Source organism: Rhineura floridana, chromosome 1, assembly GCF_030035675.1.
Source record: "Rhineura floridana isolate rRhiFlo1 chromosome 1, rRhiFlo1.hap2, whole genome shotgun sequence".
In the NCBI taxonomy this organism is placed as follows: Eukaryota; Metazoa; Chordata; class Lepidosauria; order Squamata; family Rhineuridae; genus Rhineura; species Rhineura floridana.
In genome coordinates, this window is record NC_084480.1 from 203,558,808 (window position 1) to 203,579,230 (window position 20,423).

At 41.6% G+C, this 20,423-nt stretch overlaps 1 protein-coding gene and 1 pseudogene across 11 annotated transcripts in view; one reads left to right on the forward strand and one right to left on the reverse strand.

Moving 5' to 3' along the window:
* PIGN (phosphatidylinositol glycan anchor biosynthesis class N) overlaps positions 1 to 20,423 on the reverse strand; it is a 123,458-nt gene that overhangs the window by 89,700 nt on the left and 13,335 nt on the right. For 9 of the 11 annotated variants that reach the window (XM_061590228.1, XM_061590237.1, XM_061590254.1 and 6 more), the window contains 5 exons: positions 10,965 to 11,221; positions 8,639 to 8,760; positions 7,367 to 7,465; positions 3,205 to 3,311; positions 1,397 to 1,521 (listed from right to left, as the gene is read on the reverse strand). In XM_061590228.1, coding sequence (XP_061446212.1) covers positions 1,397 to 1,521; positions 3,205 to 3,311; positions 7,367 to 7,465; positions 8,639 to 8,760; positions 10,965 to 11,191 — 680 coding nt within the window. In that variant the 5' untranslated portion in view covers positions 11,192 to 11,221. Of the gene's footprint in view, positions 1 to 1,396; positions 1,522 to 3,204; positions 3,312 to 7,366; positions 7,466 to 8,638; positions 8,761 to 10,964; positions 11,222 to 14,944; positions 15,027 to 20,423 lie in introns of those variants that run through there. The other 2 variants (XM_061590212.1, XM_061590261.1) reach the window with 2 other exon arrangements.
* On the forward strand, positions 782 to 900 carry LOC133375744 (5S ribosomal RNA; annotated as a pseudogene).

Genomic DNA, 20,423 nt, shown 5'->3' on the forward strand with positions numbered 1-20,423 from the left:
AGTGCATAGTTTTCTCAGTCACAGTGCCACAATTATGTAACATCTTTCCCAGAAAAGACACTGTAGGCCCTACATCACCCAGTTTTAGGCAGCTTGTTAAGGCAGATCTCCTGCAATGGTAGTATGGCTAAGTTTATATATATATTCTGTTTATTTTGTACTGGTTTTCAGCAATTATTACTCTTTGTTTTTAAAGTTTTGTCTACAGAAATATTTCGAGGAGAGGCCTTTGAATTGTTACTACAGGTCATTGGCAACCCACCATTACATTTAGAATTCCGGGGGGGGGAAGCATCCCCTTCCCCCCACACACAGGCACCCTTCTTGCTTTAAGACCAGTATAGGGAACCTTTGGTACCCCCAGATGTTGCTCAACTACAACTACCATCAGCCCTACCAAACAGGGATGATGGGAGTTGTAGTTCAGCAACATCTAGAGGGCCAAAGGTTCCCCACCCCTGACTTAAGATGTTGGTTAGAAACACAATTAAGTGCTAAAAGTTGCCCCCTGGAGTCCCTATGGCTACTAGATCAAAAAGTACAGCTGCAAAAGTAGCACCCATTGCAAATATGAAAAGGGCTGCAGTTGCAAAAGAGGACTTTTTTCTCCACCCCCTTTCTGAACAGCAGTCTCTGCCCTGCTCCCTTTTCTGCTCCATCACATGATATTTGAAACCCTACCACCCGTTTCCCTTGACCATGTGACTGAATTTGGGAATTTTTATTTGGGAACCATTAAAAAGTTTGCTGTCGTTACATTTAGAAAGGCGATGATAAAAGAATCTATGACCATACTACCCTGAATACACCTGGTCTCATCTGATCTAGGAAGCTAAGCAGGGTCAGGCCTGGTTAGTATTTGGATGGGAGACCACCTGGGAATACCGGGTGCTGTATATGTGTGTGTGTGTGTGTGTGTGTGTATATATATATATATATAGGGTTTTCATGGTAAGAAATACCATATATATATATATATATATATATATATATATATATATATATATATATATATATATATATATATATAAAGATTGAAGGCATATAACAACAAATGATACAAGATGTTAACTAAATGCCCAGAACACTGTATTGGCATGAATGAGTAAATTAGCCCCCTTTCCCAGCTAGAAGAGTCATAATTTCAGATCTCATTACATCTTAAATATATTTGTCAAAAGGGATTAACAAGTCCGAACCAGAAGTATTAAAGTCAAATTTTAAATCCCACAAACAGTATGATAATCATAATGATGCATCTTTAAATCTCCATTGTTTCAATGGGAAAGCAAGGCACATGTTTAACTCCCTTCCAATGATGTTGAAAACTGCTTAACTTTGACTGGATCTTACTCAACTTATATAGTCTTTTGAAACAAATATTAATGCACTGTACCTTGAATGCGGTCGATGAGCATGCCCATTTGTGTCTATCCCTAATAAGTGCAGGAAGAAAACAATTTTCTGCTCGTGCAGTTTAGAAAACAATGTTCCATTGTTTTTAGCAGAGCTGAAAAAATCCTAGATAAGAAAAGTCAGTTAAAAATTATCCTGAGCACAAGAAGCTATCAAAACTTCTAAAATTCCAAACTTTTGTTCGATGCTATGCAACCAGTATCTATACAGAAGAGCTAACTAGGTTGCAATCCTAACCCTCTGGATCCTCATTGCTGGAAAGGGTAAGGCGGAAGTATTGGTAGCAGAGCCAGCCAGACAAAGAGGCCCCTGCTGCAGCCACAGAAAATGGAGTGCCTCCAATGTTACCACCAGCAGTGTTCCCACTGGGGTTAACCAGCATAGGAGTGGAGCAGGGCTGGCCATAGATCCACTGGATCCAGAGCTGATTCATTTCCTGGAAAGGGAGCTAATGCAAGTCCCTCAACTGCACCAGCCTGGAGCTTCTGCAGCAACCAAAGATGGTAACAGCACCGGCCTTACCTTCCACTCTGGCTGGCATGAGCTCGCAGGGCTTTGGATGCAGTGGTCAATGTTCCACCCAACTGTTCCCAGTCAGGTTCTGCCTATTAAATTCTTCATAAGTGCTCCCCATTCACTTCTACAGCAAAAACTAATGGAGTTGTTATCAAGATACTTGCAACTTCAATGTAAGCGAGTGTGCAGACTCCATCCTACTGTCACAGTTTCCTAGTTAGAATCTTGTAAACTTTCTCCATTAACTTCTATGGAGAAAGGAGAGGACATGTGAGAGAGGGAGCCCCAAGAAAGTGGGGGAGGAGGAGAAATCAATAGATTCCCAGCATGTGCAAATTCTCAACAGAAGAGAAGGGTCTACTGCAGCCAAAGCCCAGAACAAAAAAATACACCCTCAACATCAGCAAACACAGCTTATGTAGATATGGTAACCTCTAAATTAGACTACTGCAATGCACTCTACGTGGGGCTGCCCTTGAAGATGGTTCAGAAACTACAGCTCGTGCAGAATGCAGTGGCCAGACTGATAACTGGGACCAGGCGGTCCGAACATATAACACCGATTCTGGCCCACTTGCACTGGTTGCCTATATGTTTCCGGGCTCAATTCAAGGTGCTGGTTTTAACCTATAAAGCCTTGCACGGCACGGGGCCACAATATCTGATGGAACGTCTCTCCCGATACGAACCTACCCATACACTCCGCTCCACATCGAAGGCCCTCCTCCGGGTGCCTACTCAGAGAGAAGCCCGGAAGGTGATAACAAGAAAAAGGGCCTTCTCAGTGGTGGCCCCCAAACTATGGAATATTCTTCCTGATGAGGTACGCCTGGCGCCAACATTACTATCTTTTCGGTGCCAGGTAAAAAACCTTCCTCTTCTCCCAGGCATTTTAGTTTCAGTTTTTAGCTTTTTAGCATCTTAGTATTTTTAGTATTTCAGCTTTTTAATATTTAATATGCATTTGTATGTGTATACATATGTTTTTAATCTTTTTGATATTATTAATGTATGTTTAAATTGCTTGATATGTGGTTTTAATTGTATATCAGATGTTTTACTTGTTGTGAACCGCCCAGAGAGCTTCGGCTATGGGGCGGTATATAAATCGAATTAATAAATAAAATAAATAAATGATTCCTGAAGAGCCCCCAAAAGCACATTTAAAATGTATCTCATTCCTCACAGGGCGGTGTGGGCAGAGACAATACACTTTTAGTCAGACTATGTCAATCACATACTAGGGATGCAAAACAAAAGATTTTTATTCACCTTAACATGATCAAAAACCCAAGTGTCAAGCGCAGTGGCATCTTCTGCTCCAAAGTCTTCCCTTTCAGCTTTATAACAATGAGTGTAAACGTGATCCCCAGAAGCACCTGTAAGAAAAAGAAAATGACCCCTCAACATTCTTCTTGGTCTCTGTCTTTATAAAGGCATATCAGCTTCTGTATCAACAAAAGCACAATTTCCATTTTAAAACGTTTTAAAAAAATAAAGCAGGTAGAAGAGAAAAAGCAGATTTGTATTGATGATTCAAATGTAACTGTCTCAAATGTATTATGTTGGAGTACCTGCATTATTTGGATTTTTAATGATATCTTCCCATAGCATTCCATTACCATTCATCCAGTAATTGAACTAATATTAACAGGATACAATAGAGATATTGATTTAATCAAAAATGTATTTTCATTTGAAAGAGGACCAAAATACAGGAAAACCAGTATTTAAAAAACAAGCCTACAATGTCACTGATAAAGACAATGAAACCCAAAAGCAATATTGAGAAGGTTCATAAAAATACAGGGCTTTATCATATGAAGAAAACTGGAAGAAAGGTGGAATTCTAAGGAAGACAGAATTTTTATTGAGCTCTGGTATGCTCTGTAGTTTCTGAGAACTGGAAAAGAGGGGTGGAAACAAACTTCACGAGGAGAAAACAAAACACAAGAAGGTTGTTTTGTTGTAATCATGATTTGGATTATACATAGTTAACCATGTGAAGGGGGGAATGGTATTTTACTCCTAACAGAAGCCAGACAGGCACATTGCACTGGGGTTTATGTGGCAGTCTGCCAAAAAGGAAATAAACTTATACTGTTGCAGAGAAGGGGGAGTACGCAAACTTGTGAGGTTTCAGTTATTGCTAGCTGGCAGCAGAACTCCGAACTTATAAGAATCAATAGAATCTAAAAGGTCAAGATGTGACAGGTTTATTTAGTGGACATTTTTTCAAACTTATTGGTCCTTTGTTAAGGGCCAATGCGGTTTCAGAATTCCAGTGAGAACTGGGTGATTGTCAGAGGGTTCTGACTGTAGAGAATGGCTCACCACTGCTTAAGGGGCAATTGGGCAGTCTTTGGGAGAGTGTGAAGAGATTCATCAAGGAACTAAAGAACAGACAAGACAGAAGCATGGAGAGTCAAGAGTCTGGAGCCTGGAGCTAAGGGCAGCAGCAGCAGCCACCGCCAGAAGAAAAAGAAACAGAGGCCACATTCAGACCAGACATTTATTTCACTTTGAACAGTCATGGCTTTCCCTAAAGAATACTGGAAGTGTAGTTTGTGAAGGGTGCTGAGAGTTGTTAGGAGACACACATTCTCCTCACAGAGCTACAGTTTGCCAGAGTGGTTTAACAGTCATTTCTTCTTCCCAGAAAACTCTGGGAATTGTAGCTCTGTGAGGGGACTAGGACATCTCCTAACAACTCTCAGTACCCTTCACAAACTACACTTCCAAGAATTCTTTGGGGGAAGCCATTACTGCATACATTGGAATAATAGTGGAATAAATGTCTGGTGTGAATGTGGCCAGTGTCTGGAGAGGGAAGGTTTTTTGTGGCAGCAGGCAGCTGATGAAGGGGAAGAGACCAACACCTCAAAGCTGAAATCAATGAAGGCAGAAGCTAAGAAGGTCTGTAAGGGAAGAGGAAGACTCCAGTCATAAGCCTTTGGGAGAGTTGAAGTCAGTGTATCAGCAGTTGGCTGTTAACCTGAAGAAATAGTGTCCATGCAAGTGAAGATATCTGGTAAAAGCCTCACTAAAACCCATAAGATAACTGTGTGGGAGAGAACCTGACTAGAGAGGACTTCATGTGTTGTCTTCTGAACAGCCTGTGATTTAACTGAAGTGGAGGTAAAAAAGACAACTGACTAATGGTTTAGTTAGTACAAGGGTTGGAAACAGAACAAGGTATACAGACACCTCCTTTAAAGCAACAGTGACATTTAAAGAAAATGGAACATCTTAAAAAAATTCAGTCAGCCCCGATTTGGGTAGTTAAAATTTTAACTACAGGTTCCCACATTAAAATTTTCTTCTCGCCTGCTTGAAATTCCTTATAACGTTGTCACTACCAGGTGAGTGTTTAAATACAAGAATGCTTCAAATGTTACAGCTTGAGGAATACCAAGAAATAAGTATCTGCATTTTAATTTTACGCAACAAAGAATATGACAACTTTCTGTTGTTCTAACACAACTACAGCCACCAATTTTCTATAGGTGCAGGACAAATGGCTCACCACTGGTTCAGAATTTCAGAATTGTCTGGTTCAGAATTTCAGAATTTCCTTTAAAAAATTCAGTCAGCCCCAATGTGGGTAGTTAACATTTTAACCACAGGTTCCCACATTAAAGTGTTATTCTTGCCTGCTTGGAATTCCTTATCACCTTGTCACTACCAGGTGAGTGTTTAACCCTGTGCAGGCTCCCCATGTCAAGCAAAATGCAGATCAATGCCTGCAGAAACCCCTGTCCAGGCAGACAAGAGCAGTCACACAGGCTGATCCCATTCCAACGAGCTGAATTCCGAGCTGGGCCATATGGCGACATCTTTGGGTGATCCCTTTAAGGTAGAATATGCCACACCCTGATTTTACACACTGATTAGCCAACTAACCCACCCAAGCCAATGGCAACTGGGAACAGCACAGAACTAAATAACTGCAATTCTAGAAAACATGAAAAGTATGGTTAAAGAAAAAAAATGGATCACTGTTCTGATAAAGCAGAAAGGCCACATTCCCTTCCCAATTTCCTGCAGAAACCCAAGGAGAATATGCTCAGCCTAACAACACAAAAGATACGAGGGTGTAACAGAGAATAAGAAGAGAGGGAGAAGTTTCAATTACTGAAAAATAACAAGACTAGAAAACTAGAGCTATTACCATATTTTAAACCCCTTCTTGTCAGTTCCAAAATGATATTGGGGAAGATGCACTGAAGTTTATCACATCATTCTGGTTCATGGATTTCAAACATAGGAAAAACAGCAGCACATATTTTCTTCTCCCCAGGGCTCTTCTGCATCATTTACACAGCCCAAGGATTTGTCATTCCCATCTCCTACCAATTTCTTGCTATTCCTACTCTTAGGATTCTATAGCACAGCTACTGTCCTTCTGAAAGCCAGCCTGATGAGCTTCTATTCAGACGCTTTTATAACTGGCTCATATGCATTGTTTTGCAAAATGAAGAACATCTGTAACTTTTCAAGAAAACAGGCACACTTTTTCTAACCCCCGATAGAAACACCAGCGCGGAGAAGTCAGCTCATAGAAAAATCGCAATGCAGTGGGAATTCTTCCCCACAAGGGAGGAGGAAGGGGGGGGGAATAAGGCATTGCTAATAGAAGTTCAGTCTGCAATATGTTATAGAGCAAAATGGAGATTTAGAAAGCTCTTTGCAGACTAATTAGGTCAGATTGTACCTAATACATAAGATCACGAGGTGCACCACGAACCAAGAAATAATGGCCACTCTCCTTTTGAAAACACTAAAGCCAGTTACTGAAGCCATATTTCTTGTGGTCATGAGGCCAAAAACCCTTTGGACTTGGATCCAAGATTCCGCTGTACAAGCAGAAAGCAATTGTGTCCTCCCATGAGTGAGCAGAGATTCCCATCCCCACCAACCCCTCACCCCCCAAAAATCTCCTCTGGAGTGTCCATCAACCTTCTCAAGCCAGGATTTTAGGGATGCAGGAAATTGGCAATCCCTCTGCACAAGTGGAAGTGCCTTCTGTTCACACAGCAAGATCTCTGGATCTTTGCATATTAGGGTGCACTTTTTAAAGTAATAGCATTTTTTTTAAAGAAGCAAAACTCCTGTTACCATGGTCTACGCAGAATTAGAAATGCATCTGTCTATAGATAAATGATGCTCAAACACATGCAGAAAACAGATCTATATATTTATTGAAATGTCAGCAAGAAGCCACAACATGCTTTGAGCAACAGAGACTCTTCATCAGGAGAGTATTTGTGACACAGTGCAGTGTTACCACCAACCAAACAGTGATTTCCAAATCTGCATATCCCTCAAATAGTTGCTTTTTCTATGACATGCAGAACACTTCTGGATATTACACTTTGTAGCAAAATTTTAATTCATTGTAAATGATGCGTTGATAAGACCAGAACATGCTTACCTTTAGCAAACATAGGCAGAATATCTGGACTTCCCCAGCTCCAAGTGTATTTACTTTCATTGAAAATGGAATCAAATTCCACTGGGTTTTCTTTCCATCCTGTTAGGGAGACACTGTTACTGTAGCATTTTCTAAGAGGAATAGAGCCAGGTTGACTCCACTGTTAAGGGATATAAAGGCAGCACACATACTCAGGAGAACTGAATGTGCACTACCACATTTAATGAGCACTCACACACATCTGTTTCACCAGGTATACACATAATGGGAAGCCATAGCTGGCTACAGCATGTACATTCAGAAAAATAGAGAAACAGGCACGTATTACAGAATACATGCAACCTGCTCAACACAGAAGTGATATCAGTAGAGCATGTTCATGTATGAAGCAGTTCTCCAAAGCACTTCTTTACTTTTCAAAAACGACTTGACTATTCCTATTATCTACTTTAATACCATCGTAAATCTAAGGGAAGACCCAATGTGTGATATATTTTCCATCTTGCTTCCCACAAAAATAGCTTAAACAACTAACCAACTTTGGTTTGCTTTTTCTCAGACACTAAACAAACAATAAAGTTCACTCATTCCCAATACATATGCAAAAGTGATAATGATTAAAGCTGAAAGCTGGGACTTCTCAACAGACAGGCATAGGCTGTTCTATGTCATGTATTGCAGACAATGCACATTGAAGACTAGCCTTCAAATCAAGTTCATAATAGTTCAGTCACGGCAAAATTGAATGTACAAAAGCTTCCATAACTTTTGAATACCATCTAGAAATCAGAATAAAGAGTATAGGCTAATTGTCTACTATGCTGAAACAAAGTTTGAATGAATTCAGCAGAACTTAGAGACCTAGCAACAAAGAACAAATCTTGTTTTCAAGTTTTAGACTTTCAAATTTACAGAGCTTGGTGTTATAAGCTTGGATCCAAAGATAAGATAAGGATATTCAAAGAAGGAAAGTTTGACATCCCTCCTCCCCCTGTACCCCCTGGTAAAGCCTTTCCAAGGATCAGAGGACTCCTGAACACTGTGGGGGCTGTTGAAGGGGGGGATTAAACAAAGTTGAGAGGACCTCTGACCCCCATACCCCACACCATGTTGGTTCAGGAGAAGTCACCACCACACAATGAGACTTTTGGGGAGGGGCACAAGTGAATTTACTTTAGGATACAAGCCATAATGCCTTTATAATTAGTGGGCAAATATTCTAAAACCCTACCAATTAATTATTTTATTTGGATGAAAGGGTTATCAGCTTACCTCTAGCAACAGCACTGACATCTTCATAAAATCCAGCTATGAGAGCTACATGCCCAGGTCTAGATTCTGTCGGGACACGAGTGTGAGATACTCCCCAACTGCCTTTGGATATTATGATATTCCTGAAAGTAAGACCCAGTGATAACGCATGTAATGATTTGTAACTTACCAACTAACCAACACTCGCACACCTTATCTATTGGCTCTACTTTAAAAAATTTTTGAAAAAATAAGGACCTGAGTTATGAAAGAAAGAATGCTGGTGCCTCAAAACTGGACAAATAATAATAATAATAATAATTTAATTTTTAGGCCGCCTATCTGGCCGAAGCCACTCTAGGCGGCGTACATAACAAATTCAATAAAATACAATAATACAGTAATTACAGTAAATACCATAAAATGCAAATAATCAACAGTGACAAATAGCAGCAAATGTAATAAATAGCAACGGGCATTGAGTATATAATTAGCCCATCCCAATAGTCCCAAAGGCCTGACCAAACAGCCAAGTTTTTAAGGCTCGGCGGAAGGTATCCAGGGAAGGGGCATGTCGAAGATCGAACGGGAGGGAATTCCAGAGAGTGGGGGCCGCCACCGAAAAAGCCCTCTCTCTAGTCCCCACCAACCTAGCCACTTTTGTTGGTGGGATTGAGAGAAGGCCCTGCGTGGCTGATCTTGTCGGGCGGCATAGTTGGTGACGCTGGAGGTGCTCCTTCAGATAAACCGGACCGAAACCGTATAGGGATTTAAAGGTTAACACCAACACCTTGAATTGGGCCCGGAAAACTACTGGAAGCCAGTGTAGATTAAATAATACTGGTGTAATATGATCACGGCGACGGCTGTTTGTAAGTAAACGAGCCGCCGCATTCTGTACCAGTTGAAGTTTCCGGACCGTTTTCAAGGGTAACCCCACGTAGAGCGCATTGCAGTAGTCTAATCGAGAGGTGACCAGGGCATGTACTACCAGTGAGAGCTGATGAACAGGGAGGTAGGGTTGCAGCCTGCGTATGAGGTGTAGTTGGTACCAGGCTGCCTGGCTCACTGCCGAAATCTGAGCAAATGTCTGGGCTCAGATACAATGCTAAACAACAGTTTAGGAACACAAGCCTAGGCAAATCTCAGGCTTGCACACTCTCCCACTCTCTCAGCATGGTGTTTCCATTTTTAAACTGTGGTTTGACGTTACACATAACAAGACCAAACTGTGATTTATTGAAATAACTAAGATCAAATCATGATTTCTGATCCTGACTTGTTCATTAAGCAGGATTTAAACTAACCAGAGTCCTCAAATTTGTATGTAACAATAAACTCTGCTTAGTTCAATACAGAAAGCAGATGCTTCTGATCTCCTATTTGTGGCTGCACAGGAGAAAGAGAGGGGGGGAAAGGGAAGCCTGTGAGCCTGAGGCTTGCCCAGATTTGTTCCTGAGCACTGTAGTATGGGTTAGTGTTATGACTGAACCAAGCCAGCCCATTCTGTTCATATTTTATTGATTAAATGTGGATATTTCTAAAATTATAAATTTGTATTAGGTATAAAATCGGCAGATTATACCATGACTGCTGAGATAAATAATAAATTTGTTTTCTGCTTGTGACAATATTATGATGGTAATTTAATGGATACTTCAGTACAACCAAGTTGTAGTTGCAATATTTTGACACACAAAATAATTGCCATTATTTCTGCTGCAACTGCTGAGAATATGAGATGTTATAGATGCCTTGGCTACTGGCCACACTCTATGCACATACAATTACACATATAATTTATAGGTAAACTGGGCTCATATGTGTTGCTTCCTCGCAATCAAATATTTTGTCCCAATATTAAAAACCAAATCCAGGAAAAAGAACAAACAATGCCCCCTTGCTAGTTTAAGAAAGCAGTTTCACACATTCAGCAGTCGATAGCTTTTTCCTGTTAGAGTTAACTGGATCTTACAATTTTACAAAACAAAGTGCAACACTCCTGCGAAAAGGTTCTTTCATCTCTCACTAACCTCTTAAAATGTTGGCATTTAGATAAGGCTGGAGACTGGGGTGCAGCAGAGAGAGGAACCTTACTAAAATGAAACTGACATACTTAAAATATTAAAAAAGAAAACCACTACTGATCAAATTAGGTAACCAAATGTATAAAGGGCATTATGTGCTAATGTGCATAGTTTACACTGTTTTATTCCAGTTCAAGAAATAATATTTTCTAGTTGAAGAACTTGGACATGGCAGTGCAATATCCTCCTCTCCCACCTAATAGGATTTTTATCTCAGTGGTTGGAAAGATTAGGGGAGGAGCTTAACAAGAAGAACATACCTAAGGTAAGGAGCATTGGAAGTGCCATTGTCATCCACTTCATAAAGCGAATCCGCACGCAGACCATCGGCAACAAAAAGTACTAAGCGCTGTGCAGGTGGTGGCAGGGGTGTATGATGGGGAGTCATGCCATGGACCAGAGGAGAGGTGAAGTAAATGTCAAAAATTGAGATCAGGAACACACAATGTACCAGGAGACCAGCCACTATAAAGATCTGCATATTCATAGTGATAGGCTGTCAAAGAAGACTCCAACGCTAAAAAACAAAATTAATTAAAGATCAGTCAGGCAGTCATTTACTGTATTATGAGTCAAGAAATCCCACAGACTCGCAAATATATGACAATCAATAATGGCTGCGGTTCCCGGGAGGATTACTACATACATTTTTATCATGACTTTATTTAAAAGGAAAGTTCCCCTGATGAAAGGCTTCTAATGCATTGGACTTTTTGCCCACTATGGATCTTACTGATGAGTGGCAGCTTACAAATGAAATAATGTAAGTTAAACACACAAAACGTATTAAGGCCTATAGCTTTCTGATGAGAAAAATCTACTTCTGCATCATACACATTTTGGGTGTTCTTTAATTTCATAGTTAAAACAGAGACTTCTGTTTTTTAAAAATCTTATTTTCAGCTCACTCTTCCCGAAGCTGAGGGCTGGCCCCAGGCAAGGTGCTTCCACCACCACCCTGGGGACCCTCCCAAAGTGAGCTTACCAGAGGATGACAGGGTGGTGGGGACATGCATTTAGCTCAACAGAAGAGCTTGGCAAAGTGGCTACAGCCTCCATATTCATTTCCGAAGAATGTCTCTGGCCCCTGACGTAGCTGGGCCCAGAGACATTCTGAGGGAACGAAGATGGTGGCGGCTGAGACTGCTTTGCCTGATACCCAGCATTAGCCACAGTGTTCTCTCTGGAGCCTGGCATTTGCCTCACCATGACAGGTGCTGACACCAGGCCTAGCCAAGCTTCATTATTCAGACTCATTATCCTGAGACAATCTTGTTCTATCAATTTGGTACAACCGTTGGCTCATTTCTATAATCAATGGTCTAGTATGGGGTGATGCAAAGATGAAAGAGAGAATGCAATTTCTTTGTGATGCACTAGCAGAAAAAAATGTCACCTGCAGCCATTGCTGTTTTCCCCTTACATTCTAGAAAGGGTTATAGCCACTAAATTTTCATGCCAGAAGTATATTCAGTTGCTAGTAAACTTCACCATATTTGCAGGGATATCAGCCACACCAACTAAGGAAGCAGCTCCCTCCTTGGTCCAGAGATGGGTGGAGGCACACAAGCTAATCTCTCATGTCACCAGTTCAAGATCCATTGGCTGCATTTGCTGCAAGACATGAATGAGCTTGGCCTCCTCTGGGGCTCACACACTTCCCCCCCTCCTCTGCTGCCTGCATGGCTAGGAGCAGGAAATTGTAAGCTTTCACTTCCTGTTTGGATTAACCGCAGATTGCTGCATCATCTGAATAAAAAACTATGGTTAACAGTAACTATGCCTAGTTTAAACAAGCCAGCTTCAAAAATCACAATGTTAAGTTCAGTTAGTTTCAAACAAGCTAACTTAACATTGTGATTTCTACAGCTGGCTTGTTTAAACTAGCCATAGGTAACATTAATGACAGTTTCCTGGGTTCTGACAACATGACAAACCACAGTCAAACAGAAAAAAGCTTCTTAATTCCTCCTGGCTGCATGGGAGGAAGGAAGGGGGGAGTACTGAAGCACTGGAGAGGAGAAGCTCGTTCACGTCTTGTTTGTGGATGTCTAAATGCAGCCAGTGTACACACTGCCACCTTCCAAACAAGTCTGGCCCCAAACCAATGAAGCTTAACATTTTATTTATTTTTTATACAAAAGTCACACACACAAAAGTGTGACAGGAAGCAACCAAGCAAAGAAAGTTGTCTGAAGAAGCCTACTCTCCCCAGGCAATCTGGTTACTGCCTGACAAGAGTACTTCTATTCCTTCCACTTAAGGTGTAGGCTAATCTATTGCCTGTGAAGATTTGTGCCTACTAAAGAACCTGCAGTCTTGTGCTGAATCAGGTCCTCCAAGATTAATTGAAATGTCAACATAATGAGGCAAACTGCAAACCTAGTTTCCCCCCTAAAGCTATCATATCCAGTGCTGCAGCTCTTAAAAAAATTCAAACTCACAGTGCTGAAGATGCTGAGCTTTCCTTTTCTTAAAAAAAGGCCACAATATAAATCTTTATGAAATATGCAACCATTTGTTTCCTATTCTTATTTATGTTTTCAATATATGAAGAAACAGACACAAAGCATTATTCAGATGAATATGGTATGCGGGTGTACAGGTATATTTAAAAGTGTCAAGACAAAACACTAAAAATACTTTAGTCATCTCCTTCAAAAAGACCATGCTTCAGTGAGCATTATATGCCTGTTGTATATAATTTAAAAGAATCTATTGAAAATGCATTTTCAATAAGCATCAGTGTCATGGCATGTACATTACAAAGGTGTATGATTAGCAGCTATTTTTTCTAGCTGACAGGATTTTTAGAAATGTATTCTATATTATTTAATTTAGACTGTCAAAGAGAGATGAAAATAATTCATCCATAAATAAATGAAAAAGAGAAAAATGCCACATCAAAATTTTATGGAGAAATACTAAGTTGACACTACCATATCGTTCAGCATTAAGAACACCCTTATATGTTAACCAAGTTTTGAGTTTTCAGTCTACTACTGGAATAATACTGTTGCACACACCCCAATCTCTGAGCAGTGAGAGACTTCTAGGGGTTCATGCCCTTATCCAGGGTTTGGTTTCCCTGGAATGAAGGTCAGAGGAGAATGCTGTCTTTATGATATAAGGTTTATTTATACACATACACAACCAGAGCTTAAGAGGGGTTTATAGCATTAACAGTCCATTAGATCTTGCTCCCCAAAGCTCATAGCTTTTGGGGTTCAAACACACAGAGCAAGCTGTTTTCAGCTCCAAGCCTTTCCTCAGACTAACTAACACAAACTACTTCCTTGTTGTGGGGGAGGCCTCTCTCCTGAAATAGTTCTTAATTGCCCACATTGCTTTCCTGACTAATTCTTATATTTGTTAATGGGGGCACTTGACAGATGTGGTTGAATCCATTAGGAATGGAACTAGTCTGACCAGCAAAGGTTTCTTCCTTTGCAGATCTCAAATCAGAGGCTGGAAAGCAGATTCAGAGAAATCATCTATTTCAATCCTCAATGCCATAATACTTTACTTCAGATTAACTTTCATCATTACATACAGATCATGTCAACCACATTACAATTCTACACCGTGGATGAAAAAACCCACTAAAGATCTAAGCATACTCATGTGCTCTTTTCCCTGCCTTTGACTAAGTAAATGAACATGAACAAATTTGCATGAGGCACATGATCTGTCATATAATGCAGTTGATTAGACATAATTTTCATAGACCTTCATATTTAAATATGATTTGGCTACTCATATCATCTGTTTAAAATTACTGTATAGTCAATATTTTCATCAAGTGTTTTGTATATTACAATAACAGATGTCATTTGGCTTAAATTGTAAATGTGGCTCAGCAATGCAGAAACAAACCTGAGGCAAAAAGCTCCTCCAAGAATTAATATTCTGTTTCTTATCAAGCTAAGCTAACTCTCTGTAGCAGTGGTGCCTATGCAAAATCTTCAAGGGATACATACAATTATCTGCTGTCCTGGCTTATAGGTCATGAAGCATCAGTGCCATCTTTATCTTAAGACACTCTTGAACATCCTGTTACATTTTCTAGATGGCAACATACAATATTCAAACCAACCTCCGAGGCACCCTGATAACAGGACACAGCAAGGCCTACAAATCTCTCTCACGAATATAACTCAGGATTCAGCTTAGACCACCACAGTATTTGTCTCAAAAGGTTTGTAACACTCCAGATAAGAAAGGAACATGGGTCGCTTACCACGAATTGGTTCTTGGTTGATATAGGAATAAATCCATGTGATGGGCTGTGTCATATGACTTGCCAAAGGCAGGAAAATGTGATGTGACAGATTTCCTGTAGCTCTTTCCTTCTAGTTTTGCTTTCAGTTTCATCCACAGCCAAGCATGGGCAGAAGATATAAAGGTACCCCCACCCCCACAGATGGTAAGGAAAACAAAATCCTGGAGAAGCCACTGGTGCAGATAGGACAATGCAGACCGAGAAGGAAAAAAGGATACAGCACAGACACAGCCACCATGTCAGCAAAGGAAAAAAGAAAAAGGTGAGGCTGTGGAGATATCCATATACTACCAACCTAGAAGATCCATTCACGGTAAGTGATCAATATTCTTTTCTCCAGTTAGCATAGGATGCATCTATGTGATAGATGTGCCTCAAGCAAGGTGTGTTTATGTGTGGGTAAGATGAGATTGCGTGGCTGTGTTAATCAGAGGACAGAGTGTTGTGTAGGGCCCAGTTTCAAAACGAAGCATCAGCTAAGTTGTGTAAGGTCTAATGTGTAGTGTCATGTGAAAGTTGATGTTGAGAATCAGGTGGCTTTGTAAATGTCTGCAACTTTTGCGTTTGTGAAGAAGGTTACTCAGCTAGCCATAGCTGTGGCGGAGCGGGCAGTGATATGCAGGGGAGTGAACAGATGCTGCACCTCCTAGGCTAGGGTGATGAATGCCTTAATCCATCAGGTGATAGAAGAGGAAGCTGCCTTCCCTAGACAAGTGGGATGAGAAAACACAAAAAGGGAGTTAGAGAGGTAGAGAGCCTCTGTTCTACTGATAGACTTTCAGAGCCCCGCATATATCCAACCTGTGCCAGGGGTGCTCCCTGGGATGATGAGACCCGGAGCAAAAAGACAGTCAAACCAGTTCCTGTGAAACAAAGAATTTACCTTTGGGATGAAGGAAGGGTTAGTATGAAGAGCCACCATGTCCCTGTGGAAAGTGCAAAGATTTTTAGCCAAGGAAGAAGACTGAAACTTTGGGTGCAATAACAGCAGCAACTGGAAGACACCATAAGGGAGAGAATTATGAAGGCCACTGACTTAAGGAGCTCAAAGGAAGGATGAGGCAGGGCTCAGAAGACTGTGTACGGATTCAAGGACTTGGATTCTTGGTGCTGTAACAGTGAAGAGAGCCTCTGCTTGCCTCTTAAATGTGTTAGGTCTAAGTCCTTGGGTCAAGGCCTGCCAAAGAAGATCCTTGACTCTGGTGTGCTGATGGTTGATTATCTTTCTATAGGCCCATCTAGTGAAGGCTTTCCATGTGGTCTCAGAAAGTCTGTTGGCTGAGGCTTTTCTAGAGGAAAGCATGGTGCTGGGTACAGTAGGAGAGTAGCCAAGCTTGATGAGGTGTTACTGTTCCATTTCCAGGTGGCTAGATGGAACCAGGTGGGATCAGGGTAAACAATGAACTCTGGTTTAACAGGTCTGTTTTGAGAGGGAGAAAACAAGGTACAAGTGTTGCTAAATGCAGGATTTCAGAGAAGCAGGGGCATTGTTGCCAGAGAAGAGATCTTGTGCCAGATGCAGTTGTTTAAAAGATCTATTGAGTAGCCAGTTATTTTAAGGATGGTTTTTAAATGTTTTTATGTTGCTCTACACCGCCTTGATGTTTTGCAAGAGGCCAATATATAAATACTTTTATTAATAAATAAATAAAAATGACCACTGGTCTGGTGTCATGAGAACTGCCCCAGTTTACTCTTGGATGATACGGTATCCTAAGGTGCACTGAAGAATCTGGAAGGTCTCTTTATTCAGAGTCCATACCCCTGGATCTATTTGGATTCTGCTGAAGGAGTCGGAAGTGAAATTCAGTTCTCTTCTGATGTGTTTGAACGTCAGAGAGAGGTGGACCCAAGTGAAGACTCTAGCTGGTGGATGGATTTGAATCTGGTCCCCCGTTGGGAGTTGAGGGCTTTGGTCATTGTGTTATCCATGTGTACTAGGAGGCGAGCAAGATGGCTGAACACTCTCATGGCTTAGAAAATGGTGCAAAGTTTGAGCCAACTGATGCTGCGTTGGGCTTCTTATTTTGTCCAAACTCCCCCGGCAGTGAGCCTTAGAGACTGGCATTGTTGGTTAAGATGACCTTGATGGGATCCTTTATAGAGACCTTTTTGATAGATGTTTGCTACTGAGCCACCAAAGAAGGGACTGTCTGAAGCGGGGGGGGGGGGAAGAGACATTTTAAATAGTAGGTGTTACATGTAGGGCACGTCTTCCTAGTGTAACAGAAGAACCCACTAGACGAGCCTTGAGCGAAACCTGGCCCAGGGGACTATATTGGTGCATAAGATCATCATGCCTAGGAATTGGGAAAGTTATGAGATTTGCTGACAGTCACTGGAGAAGAGGCAGAATTGTCTGTCAAATCTTAAGAATTTGGTTGAATGATGAAAACAGAGGTGTACTTTGGAAGTGTCTATGATGGCACAGAGGTGCACTGGCCTGTGTGAGATGGTTTTTGGCAGGGTTAACAGGAAAATGGCCTTTTAGACATGATAAGGTGATGCGTTGGTCTTGGAGAACAACTGAAAGACAATTGCCATATTAGGATGTTGGTTAGATTAAAGATGGACAACTTGTAGACAAAGGTGGGCCAATCATCCGTTTGGTGAATACTTGGGAGACGGGGGAGTCCAAAGGGGGCAACTTGAAATTGAAAATGAAGGGCCACATATGCAAAACACAGGTACCTTCTGTGGTCCAGGTGGATCAGCATGTGGAAATAAGGTTCAATCAAGTCTACTGAGAAGAGGATGTCATTCACCTGGATGGTCTCTTTGAATAGATCTTTAAATAGATCTTCAGACTATTGAGATCTATGACAGCCTGCCAGTCCCCAGTCTTCTGGACTACAAAGGATCTTTGTTCTTGAGGGATTGGAGATGAGCAACTATCTGATTCCTACCTAATTATCTGATTCCTCCTCTGAGATTTTTTTTGAGGGATGGAACTGATCTCAAGGAAGACTGACAAACTCAATCTTGTAACTCCACTTGTAAACAGGTTGTTTCTAGAGGGCAGGGTACACAGTCCAGTGCTTTAACCATCTGGCCACAATAACAGCTGAAACTGAACATTCACCAAAGATCATCAAGCCAAATTTGGCATCCTAGGCCCTGGATAATTTGAAGAAGTCTCTGTATAACTAGTCTGCATCTAGGTCAGAATCCTGTGTTAGGTCCCTCAGCCAAAGGAGACTGACCATGGCTACCAGGACTAAGGTAACAGCAGATGAGCGGTAAATGATGTGATCAGCTTTCTTCTCCTTTTTATTCCTTGTGTTCCCATCTTTCAGAAAGTCTAGCTGGAGACAGGAGAGCAGAAATGGGGACACTCATGAGAGGGACCTTTAAGAGGCCCAGGGCAAACTGATCCAGAGTAGGGGTCACCAACCTTTTTGGATCAGTGCACACATTTCATATTTTGAGAGAGTGCTGAGGACGCCATGGGGGCATGACATACCACAAAACTGCTGCCATGGAGAGCCTAACACAACACTAGAAAGAGTACAGTCATTGCTGCTTCTCCTCCCCCCCCTTGCCCCCTCTGACCAACCTCATGTTTACCAGCTACATCCTGTTGGTCTTCACTGTGGAGATACACCTGTTAAGGCAGAAGAACCCTGTTTCTGCCATTGCCAATTCTAAACCAAAACCTAGGCTGTCACCCTGTATCTACTTATCTGGGAGTAAGCCCCACTGAACATAAAGAGACTTACTTCTGAGTTGACATTATACCATCGTACTATAAGTGAACTATTAACGAGTGCTGCCTGGACATCAGCTCCTGCAGAGGAGGAGACATGCCTAAGCTTCCTTGCAAATTTTTCACATTTTGAATTTGCTGTTTGGAGAGGAAAGTCTTTTAACTTCCACCTGAACTTATTGTGTAGCAGTATTTGCAAAAACAACCTGATCTCAGAAAAACCCATCACAGGAAAGATGCAACCCAGCTGCTAGGCAAAAGCAAACTACGGAGATTCCAAGGACTACTAGAAAATAAGCAGGGAAATTGCACTAATGGGGAGGGGGAAACAGAAGCTCTTTAGGACTTCAAGGTTCCTATTGTCTGGTGTCCAAACAACTCACTCATCAGTCACAGCTCTGACTTCACTCATTGGCTAAAAACATTGACAGGTGGAAGCAGCCAGGCTGGCTTATTTAACAGAAATCACTTAAGGGTACCTGCAGATAAGAGGACTACAGACTTTAAAAGAAATGAAAGCTCAGAGTCTGGGGCCCCTTCCTGGGGGCACCAATGAGGTGGCTCCTGACCCAGGGGATAATACTTCTTAGCAAAGGTCAGAGGTCAGGCCCATTTTGATAATATGTCATTGAATACTTCAGGGGAAAGAACAAATTTATGCATGGCCTTAGAAGTTTACAAAACTAAAAGTCCTTTTAGATTGGGCTCAGTGGGATCCTGGCTTGTGGAGAACAAACCCAGAGAAGATACAAGCTTTCATAATTTAAGGTATACAATCAGAGTCTATGAGGAGCTAGGAAGTTTGGGCTTCCTCAGTATCTGATAAGCCACTCCATTCTCCCTCCTCTTTATTCAACTCCCCAGGGTAGACTGCCTCTTCCTGGGGAGATTCTACAGAAGATGTAAGTGGAGGATCTCTATAGGGGATGGGCAAAACCTCACTGAGAATTTCTTTGCCCTGGGCACAGGCCATGGGATCAAGGGAGTCATAATCCGAAAGATCAAATGAATGGGTCTGGCTTGATTGCTTGGTAGGAGCCTTGCCCAACTTTTTCTCTTTCTCTTCTGGGAAGTCAGGTGGGGAGGAGCATCTGGAGGGGTTTTTTTGTGTGTGCTTAGATCTGTGTTTGGATTTGAGTTCCTTGGCTATATCAGCCAGTAGGAACTCTTTCAAATGTTTCAGAATGCTGTCTGGGAAATATCCTGGGTATCAAGTCCCAGGGCTGCACTCTCCTGAAGCAGCCTTTCAAGTTGTGAGGGAACGAACTCTGTGCCCACATTTTCAAACAAATCCTCCTCCTCCTTCTACTCTATATCATCAGAGTTACTCAATGCCATCTGCTGGGGATTTAGCAAAATACTTGCATTCTGAGGCACCGAAAACGGCAGTTTGTTTTTTTCACTGCAATGGGAAAACTAAATCTCCAACTGAAGCAGTTCCTGCCTTCAATAGCTCTTCTGGATCCATAAAAGCAATGGTTGCACAGATACTGGAGAAGACTTGCAGTGCATTCCACTGGGCATGTCTTCTTCACAACAACCGTAGAGAAGATTGGGAAGAGGTGCGGCTGCTTGTAGCAAAGGCAGCTGTAGGTGCCATAATGGAGACAAGAAGCACTTCTGTGTCCCGGAAAAGCCCTTTTAAGTCTTTCTTCTTGGGACTCTAATGTGAGTTTCTTAGCAGGTTTAGAGGTCCTCTTCCTCCTTATAAGGAGGTGGCATCCCACAGCA